Source organism: Trachinotus anak, unplaced genomic scaffold (assembly GCF_046630095.1).
Source record: "Trachinotus anak isolate AG129_WGS33_773 ecotype Australia unplaced genomic scaffold, CSIRO_AGI_Tana_v1 ptg000032l, whole genome shotgun sequence".
NCBI classification, from domain to species: Eukaryota; Metazoa; Chordata; class Actinopteri; order Carangiformes; family Carangidae; genus Trachinotus; species Trachinotus anak.
The window spans coordinates 247,893-262,500 of record NW_027273883.1 but is presented as its reverse complement, the minus strand read 5'-3'; the positions used below and the strand labels follow the sequence as shown (position 1 = coordinate 262,500).

General features: G+C 47.5%; 2 protein-coding genes and 1 long non-coding RNA gene across 10 annotated transcripts in view; 2 read left to right on the top strand and 1 right to left on the bottom strand.

Annotated features, from left to right (window-relative positions):
* The window catches only part of prune (prune exopolyphosphatase), a 9,339-nt gene extending 6,486 nt beyond the window's left edge, over nt 1-2,853 (top strand). Inside the window, exons 6-9 of the mRNA XM_071468201.1 lie at nt 243-334; nt 629-787; nt 934-1,024; nt 2,318-2,853. Of these exons, the coding sequence (XP_071324302.1) occupies nt 243-334; nt 629-787; nt 934-1,024; nt 2,318-2,547 (572 nt within the window). The 3' untranslated portion in view covers nt 2,548-2,853. The remainder of the gene's footprint in view (nt 1-242; nt 335-628; nt 788-933; nt 1,025-2,317) is intronic.
* Nucleotides 2,854-4,402: 1,549 nt separating this feature from the next.
* On the top strand, nt 4,403-13,835 carry bnipl (BCL2 interacting protein like). 4 transcript variants are annotated; one of them, XM_071468207.1, is made up of 11 exons: nt 4,444-4,586; nt 4,894-5,075; nt 7,205-7,285; nt 7,885-7,952; nt 8,112-8,366; nt 9,858-10,052; nt 11,467-11,569; nt 11,700-11,831; nt 11,990-12,076; nt 12,586-12,684; nt 13,429-13,835. In XM_071468207.1, exons 3-11 carry the CDS (start codon nt 7,245-7,247, stop codon nt 13,451-13,453), a joined length of 1,005 nt encoding a protein of 334 aa, XP_071324308.1. In that variant the 5' UTR covers nt 4,444-4,586; nt 4,894-5,075; nt 7,205-7,244; the 3' UTR covers nt 13,454-13,835. The 4 variants fall into 4 exon arrangements, with proteins under 4 accessions (XP_071324307.1, XP_071324306.1, XP_071324308.1 ...); XM_071468206.1 differs by lacking the exon at nt 4,894-5,075 and having other exon boundaries at nt 4,403-4,571; XM_071468205.1 differs by lacking the exon at nt 4,894-5,075 and having other exon boundaries at nt 4,403-4,586.
* LOC139612554 (uncharacterized) lies at nt 8,562-11,535 on the bottom strand. 5 transcript variants are annotated; one of them, XR_011686582.1, is made up of 3 exons: nt 11,110-11,535; nt 10,917-11,072; nt 8,562-10,799 (listed from the first exon to the last, which is right to left on the bottom strand). It is a non-coding gene; the product is annotated as an uncharacterized lncRNA (long non-coding RNA). The 5 variants fall into 5 exon arrangements; XR_011686583.1 differs by having other exon boundaries at nt 10,917-11,246; nt 11,293-11,535; XR_011686580.1 differs by having other exon boundaries at nt 8,562-9,724; nt 9,831-10,799; nt 10,917-11,519.
* Nucleotides 13,836-14,608: the final 773 nt, after the last annotated feature.

Here is a 14,608-nt window from a genome sequence, read left to right as displayed (position 1 = left end):
AGACGAGGAGACGTGTCCTGTTTGTCCCCGTAGACCAGACTCTGCTCTAGATTTTATAGTACTTATTGCTGTATTTTGTTGTACTTACTGCAGTATTTTGTAGTATTCAATGTAGGATTTTGTAGTATTCAATGTAGGATTTTGTAGTATTTATTTATTTCAGTATTTTGTAGTACTTCTTGCAGTATTTTATAGTACTTATTGCAGTACTTTGTAGTACTCATTGCAGTATTTGTCCCCAGGTCTGAGCACTGAACAGATGTTGTTGAAGGACATGAAAGCTGTTTCAGGAAGTTTGAATCTCGCCATCTCAGTTCTCTACATCACACTCGAGGTCAGTCAGTACACACTGTACTGCATACTGTACTACATGGTTTACTACGATGAGATGAGGATGTTGTACCTGCCCCCTGTCCACCTGTCAACTCAGGCTTGACCAATCAGCAGTGAGCTCTGACCTCTGGTGGCTGCAGGGACGTCAGTCTGACAGCAGGTGGAGACAGAGCTGCAGCCTCCTCCCAGCCTGAAACACCTAAAGGAATTCTGGGTAGTTGAGGCGCCCACTAACTATGTGTTTGTTTTTGTGTTTGTGTGTTTGTGTCTGTGTGTGTGGGTGTGTGTTTGTCAGGAGTTCCTGCAGAGGGCAGGGTTGGAGGGGGAGCTCTCAGGTTTCTGTCAGAAGTTTGGATTTGATTTGCTACTGCTGATGACCATCTCCTTCACTGAGAGCAAAGAGCCAATCAGAGAGCTCGCTGTGTTCAGCCACAGCACCACCTGCAGGGAACAGGTACGCACAGATACTACATATAATACACACAGATACTACACACTACTACTCTTCCTGACTCGACATCTTTAGTTTCTACTCAGTGATGTTGTTTGTGTTTGTTAAAGTTACCATGACAACCACAGTCCATTTGTCTCCCTTCCCAGGTGAGCCAGTACCTGGAACAGGCCCGTAACCCAGCCCTCAACCTCTGTCCAATCAGCAGCCCCCATCCTCACATCACAGCCTATCAGCAAGGTAAGCTGCAGGATCAGGGTCCAGTTTCTCAAAGACCTGGACCTGTCAGATCATCAGGTCACGACACAAAAACAGCCACAGCAGACCCAGGCTGAACTAAGAGACGTGTTTCCATGGTAACAGTCAGTGACAGATGCTGACCAGTGTTTCCGTGGTTACCGTCGTTGATAGTCTTTGTGACTGTGAGCTGAGAGTTTTCAGAGAGATCATGTTCATTTTATTGGACCAGAGACTCTGATACTGGTCTGATCCTGATACTCTGGACCCTGTTCAGACCTGTTCAGACCTGGTATTAACATCTGTCTCAGGTGATCACAGGTGTTAAGCTCTAAGTTCAGGTGTGAACACACCCAAGATACATTCAGGATGCATCTGAAATCTGGTCTCTCAGACCACATTCTGAGGTGGTCTGGACTACATGGCCACATTCTTTTAGCAGTCAGAATGTGGACCTCCTGGACCACATTGAAGGACCGCCTCCTCTACTGATGTCCTCTGAAGGACCGCCCCCTCTACTGACGTCCTCTGAAGGACCGCCCCCTCTACTGATGTCCTCTGAAGGACCGCCTCCTCTACTGACCTCCTCTGAAGGACCGCCCCCTCTACTGATGTCCTCTGAAGGACCGCCTCCTCTACTGACGTCCTCTGAAGGACCGCCCCCTCTAATGATGTCCTCTGAAGAACGGCCCCCTCTACTGACATCCTCTGAAGGACCGCCCCCTCTACCGACAGCCTCTGAAGGACCGCCCCCTATATTGACGTCCTCTGAAGGACCGCCCCCTCTACCGACAGCCTCTGAAGGACCGCCCCCTATATTGATGTCCTCTGAAGGACCGCCTCCTCTACTGACGTCCTCTGAAGGACCGCCCCCTCTACTGACGTCCTCTGAAGGACCGCCTCCTCTACTGACGTCCTCTGAAGGACCGCCCCCTCTACCGACAGCCTCTGAAGGACCGCCCCCTATATTGATGTCCTCTGAAGGACCGCCTCCTCTACTGACGTCCTCTGAAGGACCGCCCCCTCTAATGATGTCTTCTGAAGGACCGCCCCCTCTAATGATGTCCTCTGAAGGACCGCCCTCTCTACCAACGTCCTCTGAAGAACTGCCCCCTCTACTGATGTCCTCTGAAGAACCGCTCTCTCACTCACACACACGTCTGTCTGATTGGCTGAAAACAACAACACACATCTGTTTATTTACACATCTGAACAGTCTGATGAGGGACTGTGAAATCAGACCAAACACATTTTATTCTGATTGAAATGTTGTGTTTGGTGAAACCTCTCTTGTAGGAAACACGTTGGCATCTCGTAAGAAGCTCCTCCCCATTGTTAAAGACTTCCTGAAGGGCCAGGATGGAGACGGTCGCCTGGGAGACGTGGAGGAGGAGGAGTCTGGGGTTCCCCCGACCCCGATGAACAGTCTGGTGGAGGGCTGTCCTCTGGACGAAGGTCTGCCTCGCATCAGCACCCAGGACCTGGTGGATAAGGTCAGCAAGATGGCCAACAGGGGAGGGGACTGACCTCTGACCTCAGTTCTGAGGATGATGAAGGTACCACGGAGCAAGAAGTAGACAGAAGGTTTGTGAAGTTTTCAATCACAAGTTGATTTATGTTCCAAACATGGACGACACCAACAGAACCAACAGAACCAGTCTGAGGTTTGTGTCTGTTTAGAGTGATGTCACCTGTTGCTGTTAAATATGAAGAGTTGTACATTTGTTCCTGTTTTCTGATGTAAAACTGATCAAATACAGAAAAACATGTTTCACATCAGTGTTTGATTTTACAGATGTTAAAACCTGGAAAATAAAAATAATCAAAAACCACTTCACAGAACTTGTTTGGATCAATAATATGTGAAGGTGTCATCAGCTCTGAAACTGTTTTTGGTTCCCAAGGATGATTTACACCAGACTCAGTTAATTTTCTGATCGAAATAAGCCGACAGACACTGGGCAGGGTAAAGTATTGTTCCTGTAATCAGCAGCTCGCATGGCAGCAAATAATCGTAAGATAATGAGAGTGCTTAAAATACTGAAAACAGCTTCAGTGTAGGAATAGACAGAAAACACGAGCAGCTGTGGAACCACGAGATGATGCAGGTGAAATCTGCTGCTGGGGTTTGGTTTTATTTAGAGAAAACGTTAATACAACATAAAATACACATCAGAAACACAACAGACGACACAACACAAAGTGTTCGAAGCCCGACATAAAAACTCTTGAACCATTTCTCCTGTTGTTAAATAAAGTTTTTACAATCTGATGATGTCAGTTGTGTATCTGTGTCACATTCTGCAAAGTGGCTTTGAAGGTGCCACTTTTCTCTCCTGCCAGGAGCAGGTGGTGGTGGTGTCCCTTCACCTGTCCCTGTCTCTACACCTGTCTGTACACATATCCCTTCACCTATCCCTACACCTGTCCCTACATCTGTCTGTACACCTGTCTCTTCACCTGTCTCTTCACCTGTCCCTGTCCCTTCACCTGTCTGTACACCTCACCTGTACCAGTACCTGTCTGTGTGAAGTGAAGTCATGATCTGATCTCAACATGTCAGAAACTTTATTTTCAGGATGTTAAACTTGTTATGAAACTCAACGCTTCTGTTTCACAATGAGATGAAGGGCAGGGGTTCTTCACTGTGAACCATGAAAAGGCTTTTATTGTGACATAGAGAGAGGAAGTGATGAGTTTGCAGAAACAGGAAATTGCAAAATAAAATAACTAATGTGAGAACAAGGTGACAGTTTTTAGTTTTTAGTTTCTTACCTCAACAAAACTCAGAAAATGTTCCATCACTGTTCATGTTTGAAACAAGTTTCCTGTGAATCATTATAACCAAAAACATTTCACAACAAAAAGAGATATATATGATCATTGATCCGATTTCCTGGTGATTTACCTGTTTCCTCATGATTTACCTGTGTTTCCTCGTGATTTACCTGTGTTTCATCGTGATTTATTTGTTTCCTTGTGATTTACCTGTTTCCACGTGATTTACCCGTTTCCTCGTGATTTACTTGTGTTTCCTTGTGATTTACTTAGTTTCCTTGTGATTTACCTGTTCCCTCTTGATTGACCTGTTTCATCATGATTTACCTGTTTCCTGTGATAAAACATGATAAACTGTTGCCTCAGTAGACGGCAGGCAGCAGGACCCTGAGGACTCCATCACTTCCCCATGCTTTAAATAGCCCCAGCAGCTGATTGGCTGACATTAATGAAGTCAGAGGAAAGCTGATCTGCTGCCTCACCTGTCTGTGCAGAGCAGGTGAACGTCAACCAATCAAACAGCAGCTCAGCTGTGAAATGCAACTGAACCTGTTGGGCAGAGAAAGAGAGAGAGTGGGCGAGTCCCATAGAGTCAGAGTGGGAACTCCCTCAGAGAGAGAGAGAGAGAGAGCAAGAGAGAGAGAGAGATAGGAAGCTGTGACATTGACACACACACACACACACACACACAGAGCAGTGTCCAGCAGGTCATACATGTTGGTCAGAACACGCTGTGACATCACCGTGACATCATGAGTGAGCACATGGAAAGGTACGCAGAAGACAGGTACGTTAATATTTAAAACTAAAACACTAAGATTGTGTGTGTGTGTGTGTTTCCTCTACCAGCAGAAAGAGGAAGTTCTGGTGAAGTTGTGTTTTTGATACTGGCGTTGTTTCTTCCAGATGGTCAATGAAGGGGTCGCTGTGGTGCATTTGCTGTCATCTCAGTGTTTTGTTTTGTTTTGGTTTTTGTGTACTTGAAGGAAGTGATGTCAGCTGACTCCAGCTGACTTCCTGTATGCCGTCTCTCGGTTCAGTTCAGGTTCAGACCCACGTCTGACCTGGTCTCTGTTTTGTGTTTCATTCATCAGCCCTGCAGCTCCTCAGATCCAGATCAGGTTTCTCAGACAGGAAGTGTCAGCAGTTACATGATGCAGCAGAACCAGACACATCATCTGTTTTACTCCACTCAGTCCTCCTCCCAGTGCCTACATTACCCAGAATGCACCTGGGCTTAGAGACGTGTTGTGCTAATAGGTGGTATTGATGTCTGGTGAGTTCACTTTCCTCTGACATTTATCAGACTCCACACAGCTCCCTTTGCAGGCAACAAAGGCTTCACACTGCCTAATCACACATATCCCAACCTCTTGGAACCTTGTCAAGCACCCCGAGACCTCCACAAGAACCCCTGAGCCCCCCTCAAATTCCCTGGACCCTTCTCAAGAGTTGTGGAACCTCTTCAAGTACATCTGAAACTGTCTAAAGAAAATCTGAGCCCATTTCAAGATTCTTGGAACCTCTTTTAAAACTCCTGGAAACTCCTCCTCTGGACCCAGGAATCTCCTTACAAAACCATGAGGATCACTCAGTCTCTCCTTCAGCCTCATCAAACACGGATCATCTCCTTCAAGAAGTCCGAGAACAGTTTGAAGAACCAAACCTGAACCACCTCATGCCCTACTTGAACCTCTTCAAGCACCCCTGGAGTCTCTTCAGGCACCCTTTAAAGAATCCTGGAACCTCCTTAAGCACTTCAAGAAGACCTGAACTTCTCAGGAAACCCTGAACCTCACTCTAGAACCCAGGAACCTGCTGGACAGGTAAGACCCCAGAGAGAACTCTGTTTCTACTCCCAGGATGTTTTAGATGTTTTTTCCCAGTTGGACCCTGAAGGCAGCACATTGGAAACATGACCCCCAACCCCCCACATCCTACTTTCTGTTCCACACCTGATCTCCTTTACCTGTGACCTAAGCAAACACACACAGGTACACAGGTGTGGTTACCTGAGTGGGTGTGTCAGACACAGTGTCTCAGCTCTGCTTCAGTAACAACAAACAGGAACAATGTGGTCCCAGCTCCCTCACCTGTTCAGGTGTGTCTCTGTGACCAGTCACAATCAGAGCAGTCAGGCAGGTTTGTTCAGTCTGAACTGATTCAGATTTTACTGGAACGACGAGTTCTCACTGGATCCGCTGCATACCAACCTGAGTCACCTGACTGCACCATGTCTGTTCAACAGGGAAACCAGGAACAAGCTTAAATGACAGAAAAGTGAATGGAGTCTGGTGTCGGAGATAAAACAACTAAAATGGTGTGTGTGTGTGTGTGTGTGTGTGTGTGTGTGTGTGTGTGTGTGTGTGTTCTTTCTGGAGGTTTGTGAACTGATGTGGTTTTTTTGCATCATTCTGTGAGGTTCCCCGTGTCCTGACCCTGAGTCTGTACTGAGACCAGGTTTAAGTTTCCCTCAGTGTCAGAGTGATGCAGAGACATCATGATACACTGCAGACAGGAGCTGATCACTGCTGATCGCAGCTGCTGTCAATGAGACAGTTTGATTGATCACTGATATCAGCTGAAAACAACAACTACAGCACAATAATTGAACTTTTACTGGGTCATTCTCCTGATGGGTTTTTTTTCTCTGTTGTCATGTTGGTTCCCACACAGACCTACATGTTACCGACATATACGTCGGTAACATGTAGGTCTGAACCAACTCTGAGATCCACTTTAAAATCCAGGTTAAAATCACGACAGTCAGAGATCCAGTCTGGATTGAGCTGCAGGGACCCAGCAGCTGATCTGACATCAGGGAGTCCAGCAGAACCAGTTCAGACCAGACTCCTGGTTTGGTTCTTTTGTCTCGCTGGTCTTTCTGAGGACAGCTAGCAATTATTATAACCAGACACGCATCTCACTGTCCTCTCCTCATCTGAATGATGACCTGATGATGAAGATGATGAAGATGAAGTAGATTCTGTCGTTGTTGTTGTGGCATGGACTTATCAGACACCAGAAACAGAACCAGATCCAGAATGAACCACATGATGTGGTTGATTTCCTGATGATCAGATAGATCAGTTCATATAATCAATACTCAGGTTTTTAGGATTTTTTTATAAATCACTAACAAAACACATCAGAGATATGAAAGTAAAGACTAAGTCATTCATCAGTTTCTTCACATCTGAGGGAACTGATTATTGATTATCTGTAGATTCTCTATTGATTATCCATTGATAATCTGATCAGCAGAATGTTTTGTTGAAGCCTCCATCAGCCGGTCAGTGTGTGTCTGTAGATGTGTATTGTTGTGTATAAATGATGTTTCGATCTCTTCTTTAAAAAAGCTCAGATCAGTTGTTGCTTTTAATTGTGTCTCTTTTGTCCCTGCAGGGCTCCTGTAGAGGCCCCCGACCCCCCCAACATCCAGGACATGGAGCTGAGGGAAGAGTGGCAGGACGACGGCTTCCCCAGGTCTGTGCAGTGATGCCTGACCTTTGACCTTTCAGAGATAGAGACCTCTAGCTTTAACCATGAGGCAGCGGTAGACTGACAACATGTTCATGTGATCATACGTGCTCCTCTGCAGTGATGATGTGGATCAATGTCAACATGTTTTCTGAGGCTTCGTCTGTTGAAACTGAAACAACAGAAAAATCTTTCTTTCTTTCTTTCTTTCTGCAGACCTCAGGTCTGTTCTGTCTCCTCTTATGAAACAGTTCAGCTGTTGTCATCGATCACAGTTGTCATGACAACAGAAACAGATTTAACAGCTGAATCGGAATCAACTTAAACAAGATACAAGGATGAGATACAAACAACCATAGGTCTCAGTGTGGATGAAGATCAGACAGAGTTATCATCATCATCACCACCATCACCATCACCATCATCAAACATTTAAACCTGAGCTGCTGTTTGTTGATGGTGATGATTGTGATGATGATGATGATGATGATGATGGTGATGAAGCCTCCTCAGATTTGATGGGAAGAGTCACTGAGCTTCATGTTTTTTTACTGTTGTAGTTTGTTTGACCTCTTTATTTCATGTCTCTGCTCACGGTGGTCCAGACCTCTCCCAGAGGATTGTGGGAGTCCAGATGAGCCAGAGAGCCCCTCGGGAGGCGAGCAGCGACCAGGTGACCCTGAAACTCTTTTTTTACTACAACTACAACTTTGTTTCATACAAACTGAGACAAACATGAAACATCACATTTGACTTCATCAAACCGATGATGATCTGGATCAGATGATGATCTGTCCACTGCTTCTCTTGCCCTGCCCCCTCCTCTCTTTAGTCCCACCCACCAGCCTCGCCCTATCAGGTACAGTTGGGGGCGGAGCTAAGAAGCGCCTGACAGCCCCCTCTCTCAGTCTGACCCTGAGTGGCAGAGACTCTCATGACCGCAGCAACGATGGCTTCTCTGCCGCCGCCCTGTCAGCGACGCCAGATGACACGCCTTCACTGGACATCAACCTGGAGGCTCTGGAGACGCCGTCGGACAGTGAGACAGGGACACTGCCGGACAGCATGCACGAGCTGGAGTGGGACGGTGAGACAGCAGTCAGCTGATCAGCTGACCTGCACGTACAGCTGATCTGACCTCTGAGATTTTACTGTAGGTCATTTTGTGGTTGTCGTTTTGAGGCTGTCAGTCACTTCAAACTGGCCCAGAGGCCTCTGACCCTCTGTTCCTGGGGGTTGGTGTGGGTTGGCCCATTCTGTAAACCCTCAGGAGCTGCAGGTATCGGGCTGCACACCTCAGATTCACTTTATTTGTCATTTCCTGGGTATTTGCATATACAGAAAGAAACAAAAGACTGATTCTCATTAGCACAGTCCAGTGCAATTAAAAATGCATAAATAAATAAATTAGATTAGTTAAATTATCAATCTCTAAAATAGACCTTAAAACAATCAAACATTCAGACACACCCGTAGCAGCCAAGCTAACAAACAGTTTGTGTTTGCTCCTTTTGTGCAATGAAAGTACAGTTTCAGTTTTAGTGAGGTTGTATCACTTTGACAGGTGACTAGCTGTCAAGCTCTTGAGGGGTGGGGGGGCTGGATGTGGGTGTGTGTGTGTGGGGAGGGGACACAGTCCATTTATTCTAAGAGCTTGTGGGATGAAGCTGTTTAGCATGATGCTGGTTCTGCAGCAGATGCTTCTATTCCTTTTCCCTGATGGTAGGAGGGAGAAGATGTGGTGGGCGGGGTGGTAAGGGTCCTTAATGATGGAGATGGATGATGGAGCCCTGCAGGTGCAGTGCTTCTGGTAGATTTCCATCAGGGAAGGGAGGGGCACCAATGACCCTGCTGGCTGTCTTCACTATCCTGTTTAGCTTCTTCTTGTCATAGGCCTTGCAGCTCCCGAACCAGGAAGTGAAGCTGTATGTAAAGATGCTTTCAATGGTGCCGCTGCAGAAGGTGGTGAGGGAAACAGTGGGGAGACCTGCCTTTCTGAGTCTCTGGAGGGGGTGGAGCCGTTGTCCACAGCAGCACCGTCAGTTTGCAGCGGTGTATGATGGTGTTTGCCAGCCCTCCTGAAATCAATCACCATCTCCTTTGTCTTGTCCACATTTAGGGTGAGGTAGTGAGATCTGAACCATGTTGTAAGAATCTCCACCTCCATCCTTTATGCTGACTCCTTATTATCACTGATGAGACCCACCACTGTTTATCATCAGCAAACTTGATGATGTAATTGCTGCTGAGTCTGGCGGTGCAGTCATGGGTGAGCAGGCTGAACAGCAGGGGGTTTGGGACGCAGCCTTGGGGTGATCCCGTGCTCACTGTGATGGTTCTTGATATGTGGCTGCCCACCCTGACTGTCTGCTGCCTGTGTCAAAAAGTTGAGGACTCAGTTGCAGGTGCCAGTGTCCACATTCAACAGCCTCAGCTCTCCACCAGCTGCCGTGGAATTTTGTATTAAAGGCTGAGCTGAGATCTATAAAGAGGATCTTGACGCTCTGCAGCTCGACATCAGGTGAAAACAGTTTCACCAGCAAACACTGACCTTTGACCTCTGACCTCTCTCTGACAGATGACCTCCCTCGGATGGGAAGGGGCAGGACTGTGGGCGTGGCCAGAAGCCCAGTGGAGCAATCAGAGAGTCTGATGGGACTGGACCAGGTGGACAGCAGGGGGCGCCGCTGGAGGAGGTTCTGTATCTCCGGACACGAATACCAGGTCAACATGAGTGTCCTGGAGCCGTACCTGCAGGTCCTGTCACACGGAGGTCAGAGGTCAAATTTACTACTCACCTGAAACTGACAGTGAGATCAGGAGGGGCAGTCCCACACACTGCCCCCCTCCCCCCTACAGGCTGAGAGCAGTAACTACAGGAGCAGTGAAGTGTGTGACAGACAGGAACAGAAACATGACCTCAACTTTTCTTTTAGTTCACAGGAATCAAATCTACCTGCTCTGCTTCTGTAGTTTTAATATTAAAATCAATAAATTGGTGAAGCTGAGAGAGCTACTGATGCTCTGCTAAGCTAGTTAGCTCTGCTAAGCTAGTTAGCTTTAACAAGATAACTCTGTGTCAGCTGACAGCTGCATCAGTGTGACCACAGTTTCTAAACCAGAACCTGCAGCTGGACCTCAGTCTTGCACATTTTACAGACAGGCAGCTGTTCTGGACTGTGTGAGCTGTAAAAAGGTGTAATTGTAACACACACCTGTAATGCACACCTGTACCACACCTGTAACACACACCAGTAACACACACCTGTACCACACCTGTAACACACACCAGTAACACACACCTGTACCACACCTGTAACACACACCTGTACCACACCTGTACCACACCTGTAACACACACTAGTAACACACACCAGTAACACTCCTGTAACACACACCTGTACCACACCAGCAACACACACCTGTACCACACACCTGTACCACACCTGTAACACACACCAGTAACACACACCTGTACCACACCTGTACCACACCAGTAACACACACCTGTAACACACACCTGTAACACACACCAGTAACACACACCTGTAACACACACCTGTAACACACACCAGTAACACACACCTGTAACACACACCTGTAACACATACCTGTAACACATACCTGTAACACACACCTGTAGCACACACCAGTGACACACACCTGTAACACACGCCTGTACCACACCTGTTACACACACCAGTGACACACCTGTACCACACACCTGTAACACACCTGTACCATACAACTGTAACACACACCTGTAACACTCCTGTAACACACACCTGTAACACTCCTGTAACACATACTTGTACCAACCTGTAACACACTCCTGTAACACACACCTGTCACACTCCTGTAACACACACCTGTAACACTCCTGTAACACACACTTGTACCACACCTGTAACACACTCCTGTAACACTCCTGTAACACACACACCTGTAACACTCCTGTAACACACACCTGTAACACTCCTGTAACACACACTTGTACCACACCTGTAACACACTCCTGTAACACACTCCTGTAACACACACCTGTAACACTCCTGTAACACACACCTGTACCACACCTGTAACACACTCCTGTAACACACCTTAACCTGTATGTAACATTCTATATCTGTATTTATTACTGTGTATTTTGTGTGTGACTCCTCTGTGTGTCTCCCATTGATTGTCAGGTTACTATGGAGATGGAATGAATGCCATCATCCTGTTCACTTCCTGTTACCTGCCGGAGAACACGGTGGAGGACTACGAGTACGTCATGGACAACCTGTTCAGGTTAGATCACAGGTTCATAGTCTGTCCCTGAACTGTGGGCTGATGTGATGCAATTGGACGACGACAAGAGGAGCCGAAGCATCTGTGTGACAGGTGTGTCATGGTCTGTGTTGTGTTTGTGGACCCGCAGGTACATTGTGGGGACGCTGGACCTGATGGTCTCAGAGAACTACCTGCTGGTCTACCTGTGTGCCATGGCTCCCAGAAACAAACTGCCAGCCATCAAATGGCTCCATCAGTGCTACACCTCCATTGACAGGAGGTATGATGACTTCACTCACCAGGACACCTCGGGGGGCGGAGCTTTCAGTCTGCTCTCTCGTTTTTGAAATTTCCTTAAACGTCTGAAAGAAAGAAATGTGTAAAGGAAACAAGTTTGTTTCCATGACGACAGAGGTGTCATTTGTTCTGTGTCTCCAGGCTGAAGAAGGACCTGAAGGGGCTGCTGGTGGTCCATCCTGCCTGGTACATCAGGGCTCTCATCACTGTGGTCAAACCCTTCATCAGGTCTGCAACACACACGTCTGCCTGTTTATCTGGGTAACCATAGCAACAGTCCATTACAACAGTTAAAGTGCAGGTAGCTGACAGGTGAACCTGATCTAACACACAGCCGGCCTCTGTTCCTCTGATCGGTGGACAGACCCCCAGGGATCCACACAGATGAAAGACCAGTTAAGACCAATAGAGACCAGTAGAGACCTGTTAAGACCAGCAGAGACCAGTAAAAACCAGTAGAGACCAGTAGAGACTTGCACTATCTGAGCAGTTACATGGACCTGCCTCCATAACCTTGCACCAACACGTGAACATGAACAACCACTTTGAGAACGTGACCAGCTGCTCGCCACATTAGAAACTAAGTGACTACCCAGAATCCACCAGTTAGACCTATTAACAGCTTCACATGATGCACTGATGAAGCGAAGAAGCTAAAAAGTTAGCGATCAAAGCTCTCTGACTTCATGTGGCTCCCCTCCGACCTCTGACCTGTGACCTCTGACCTGTGTCCACAGTGAGAAGTTCAGCAGAAAGATTCGGTTTGTGCAGAGTCTCCAGCAGCTCTCTGAGTTCATCCCCACAGACAGACTGCAGATCCCAGACGCCATACGCCAGTAAGACCCAGACCTCTGCTGGAACTTTACTGTGGTTGTGCTGTCTCTGTTCTGCTGACGGGTTCTACTCTACTGGACCTGCCTCTCTGTCTGTCTGACTGATCTCAGCTGATGAGTCAATCTTCCTTCACTTTTTCTACCTGATGTCTTACCTGAAGGTGCAGGCTTCCAGCTCGTGGTTTTAGGGAAACTGGACTTGTCTGGTTCTGATCCAAGAGGCTTCTTCAGTCTGGACTGACAGACCCAGGTATTTAACCTCGTTATCAAGGCTACTGATGTCACATAGTTCGTTAGTGCCACTGGTTGAAGCAACAGTCATTGGAGTCACCTGAGACCAGGTGTGACTGGTTGTTGAATCTGGATGAAGGTCAGTATTATAGGTGGAGAATAGGAGGTGTCGCCTCCTCCTCTGTCCTCTCCTTCTCTTCTCCTTCACTCCTCTCTCTGTCCCTGATCCTTCAGGTGAAGGTTGTTACCTACCTACCATTCACACCTGGTCTCAGGTGACCCCGACAGCCAGGAGCACTGACGAACCCCGTGACATCAGTGGCCTTGATAATGACCACCCAGGGGTTAAATACCTGGGTCAGTCAGAGCTGAAGCAGCCTCTTGGATCAGAAGTGAACCATCTTTCAGTAGACCCAGAACCCAGTCTGGAACCAGGTCCAGTTTCGCTCAATCTAACTGTTCCTGGACTCTGTCTCCAGTCTCCTGTTTGATGTGAAGTCTCTGATCATCCTGCAGGTTTGATGAGAAGCTGAACAGATGACGATAACAGACACTGGATGGATCCTGAAGGTCAGAGGCCATCAGCAGCCTCTCAGCCTGCTGACCTTTGACCTCCTGCCTGTACAGACGACACAGAGACTCTGAGTTTATTTATTCTGTCTTTGAACTTGGGGGGGGGGGGGGGGGGTAGGGGTCTGGTTCTCCAGCAGCTTCAGAAACTGTCTGCAGCTCTTTACCGTAAAACTCAGGTTAAACACCTGAGTCACGTGGTCACTGTGAACCAGTGAACACTGCAGGGGTGAACCAGGGGTGAAATGGTTCAGGTGTTTTCCTGTAGTTTCATCTCTGTGCTCAGAGGTTGTCTCACCTGCTGCACCAACATGTTCCTGTAATAAAAGCATCGATCAAACATTTGAACAAAATCTTTCTCGTGTCTGTTTTTTTCTGCTCTTCATCGCCACACTGAGGAGGTGGTGAACCCCCCCCACCCCCAGAGTGACATCACCACCAGACCCCATGTCCTGTGGCTGGTTTCTGTCTGGCTGCTGGTGAGGAACGTTTTCATGTTGTGATTTGAAAAATCCTCTTTCAGGACTTCAGGGACTCAGGTCCAGACGATACGAGCCTCAAAAACACGACTGTTCAACTTTAAACTGTGAAATATAGATTGTTCCTCACATCAGCTCTTCACTGACAACAGAGAATTAGGAGTAACATCAGACTGAATCTCTGCTCCTGTTCTGTCAGCTCCTCCTCTGTCCAGCAGGGGGCGGTCTGCTCCCACAGCTAGGTCTCAGACTGAGGTCCCAGGACCTGCAGAGGTGCCCAGGTGGCTCCAGGGTCTCTGATGTTTCTGATCAGGTTTCATGTTAGCTCGTTAGTTTAGGTGCAAGCCAGGCTGAAGAAATTAACACTTACCCAGATAACACACTAAATCCGGCTCATAGTTGGGCCACATCCGTCTTCTGGCCCAGTATACATCTGGTTCCAAGTGCATCTCAGCAGGTCCATCACTCTTTATTGTCCCCTGGAAACACTTGCATTGCCAGTATGGGCCCAGGACCTGGGGCCAGAGAGTCTGGGGTCCGGAGCCTGTTTGTTCACGTATGTAACTGTAATCAGTCAGAGGACGACACAGCTGTGGTGGTGTTGTGATAGATTTCTTCTTCTCTGACAGATCTCAGTCCTCAGGTCA

Bases quoted from the DNA above. Each gene is read 5' to 3' on its own strand.
- bnipl (XM_071468205.1), top strand. From the start codon at position 4,552: ATGAGTGAGCACATGGAAAGGTACGCAGAAGACAG. The intron at 10,053-11,466 runs GTCAGAGGTCAA...ATTGATTGTCAG, and splicing joins GCAGGTCCTGTCACACGGAG to GTTACTATGGAGATGGAATG. The intron at 12,685-13,428 runs GTAAGACCCAGA...ATCATCCTGCAG, and splicing joins ATCCCAGACGCCATACGCCA to GTTTGATGAGAAGCTGAACA.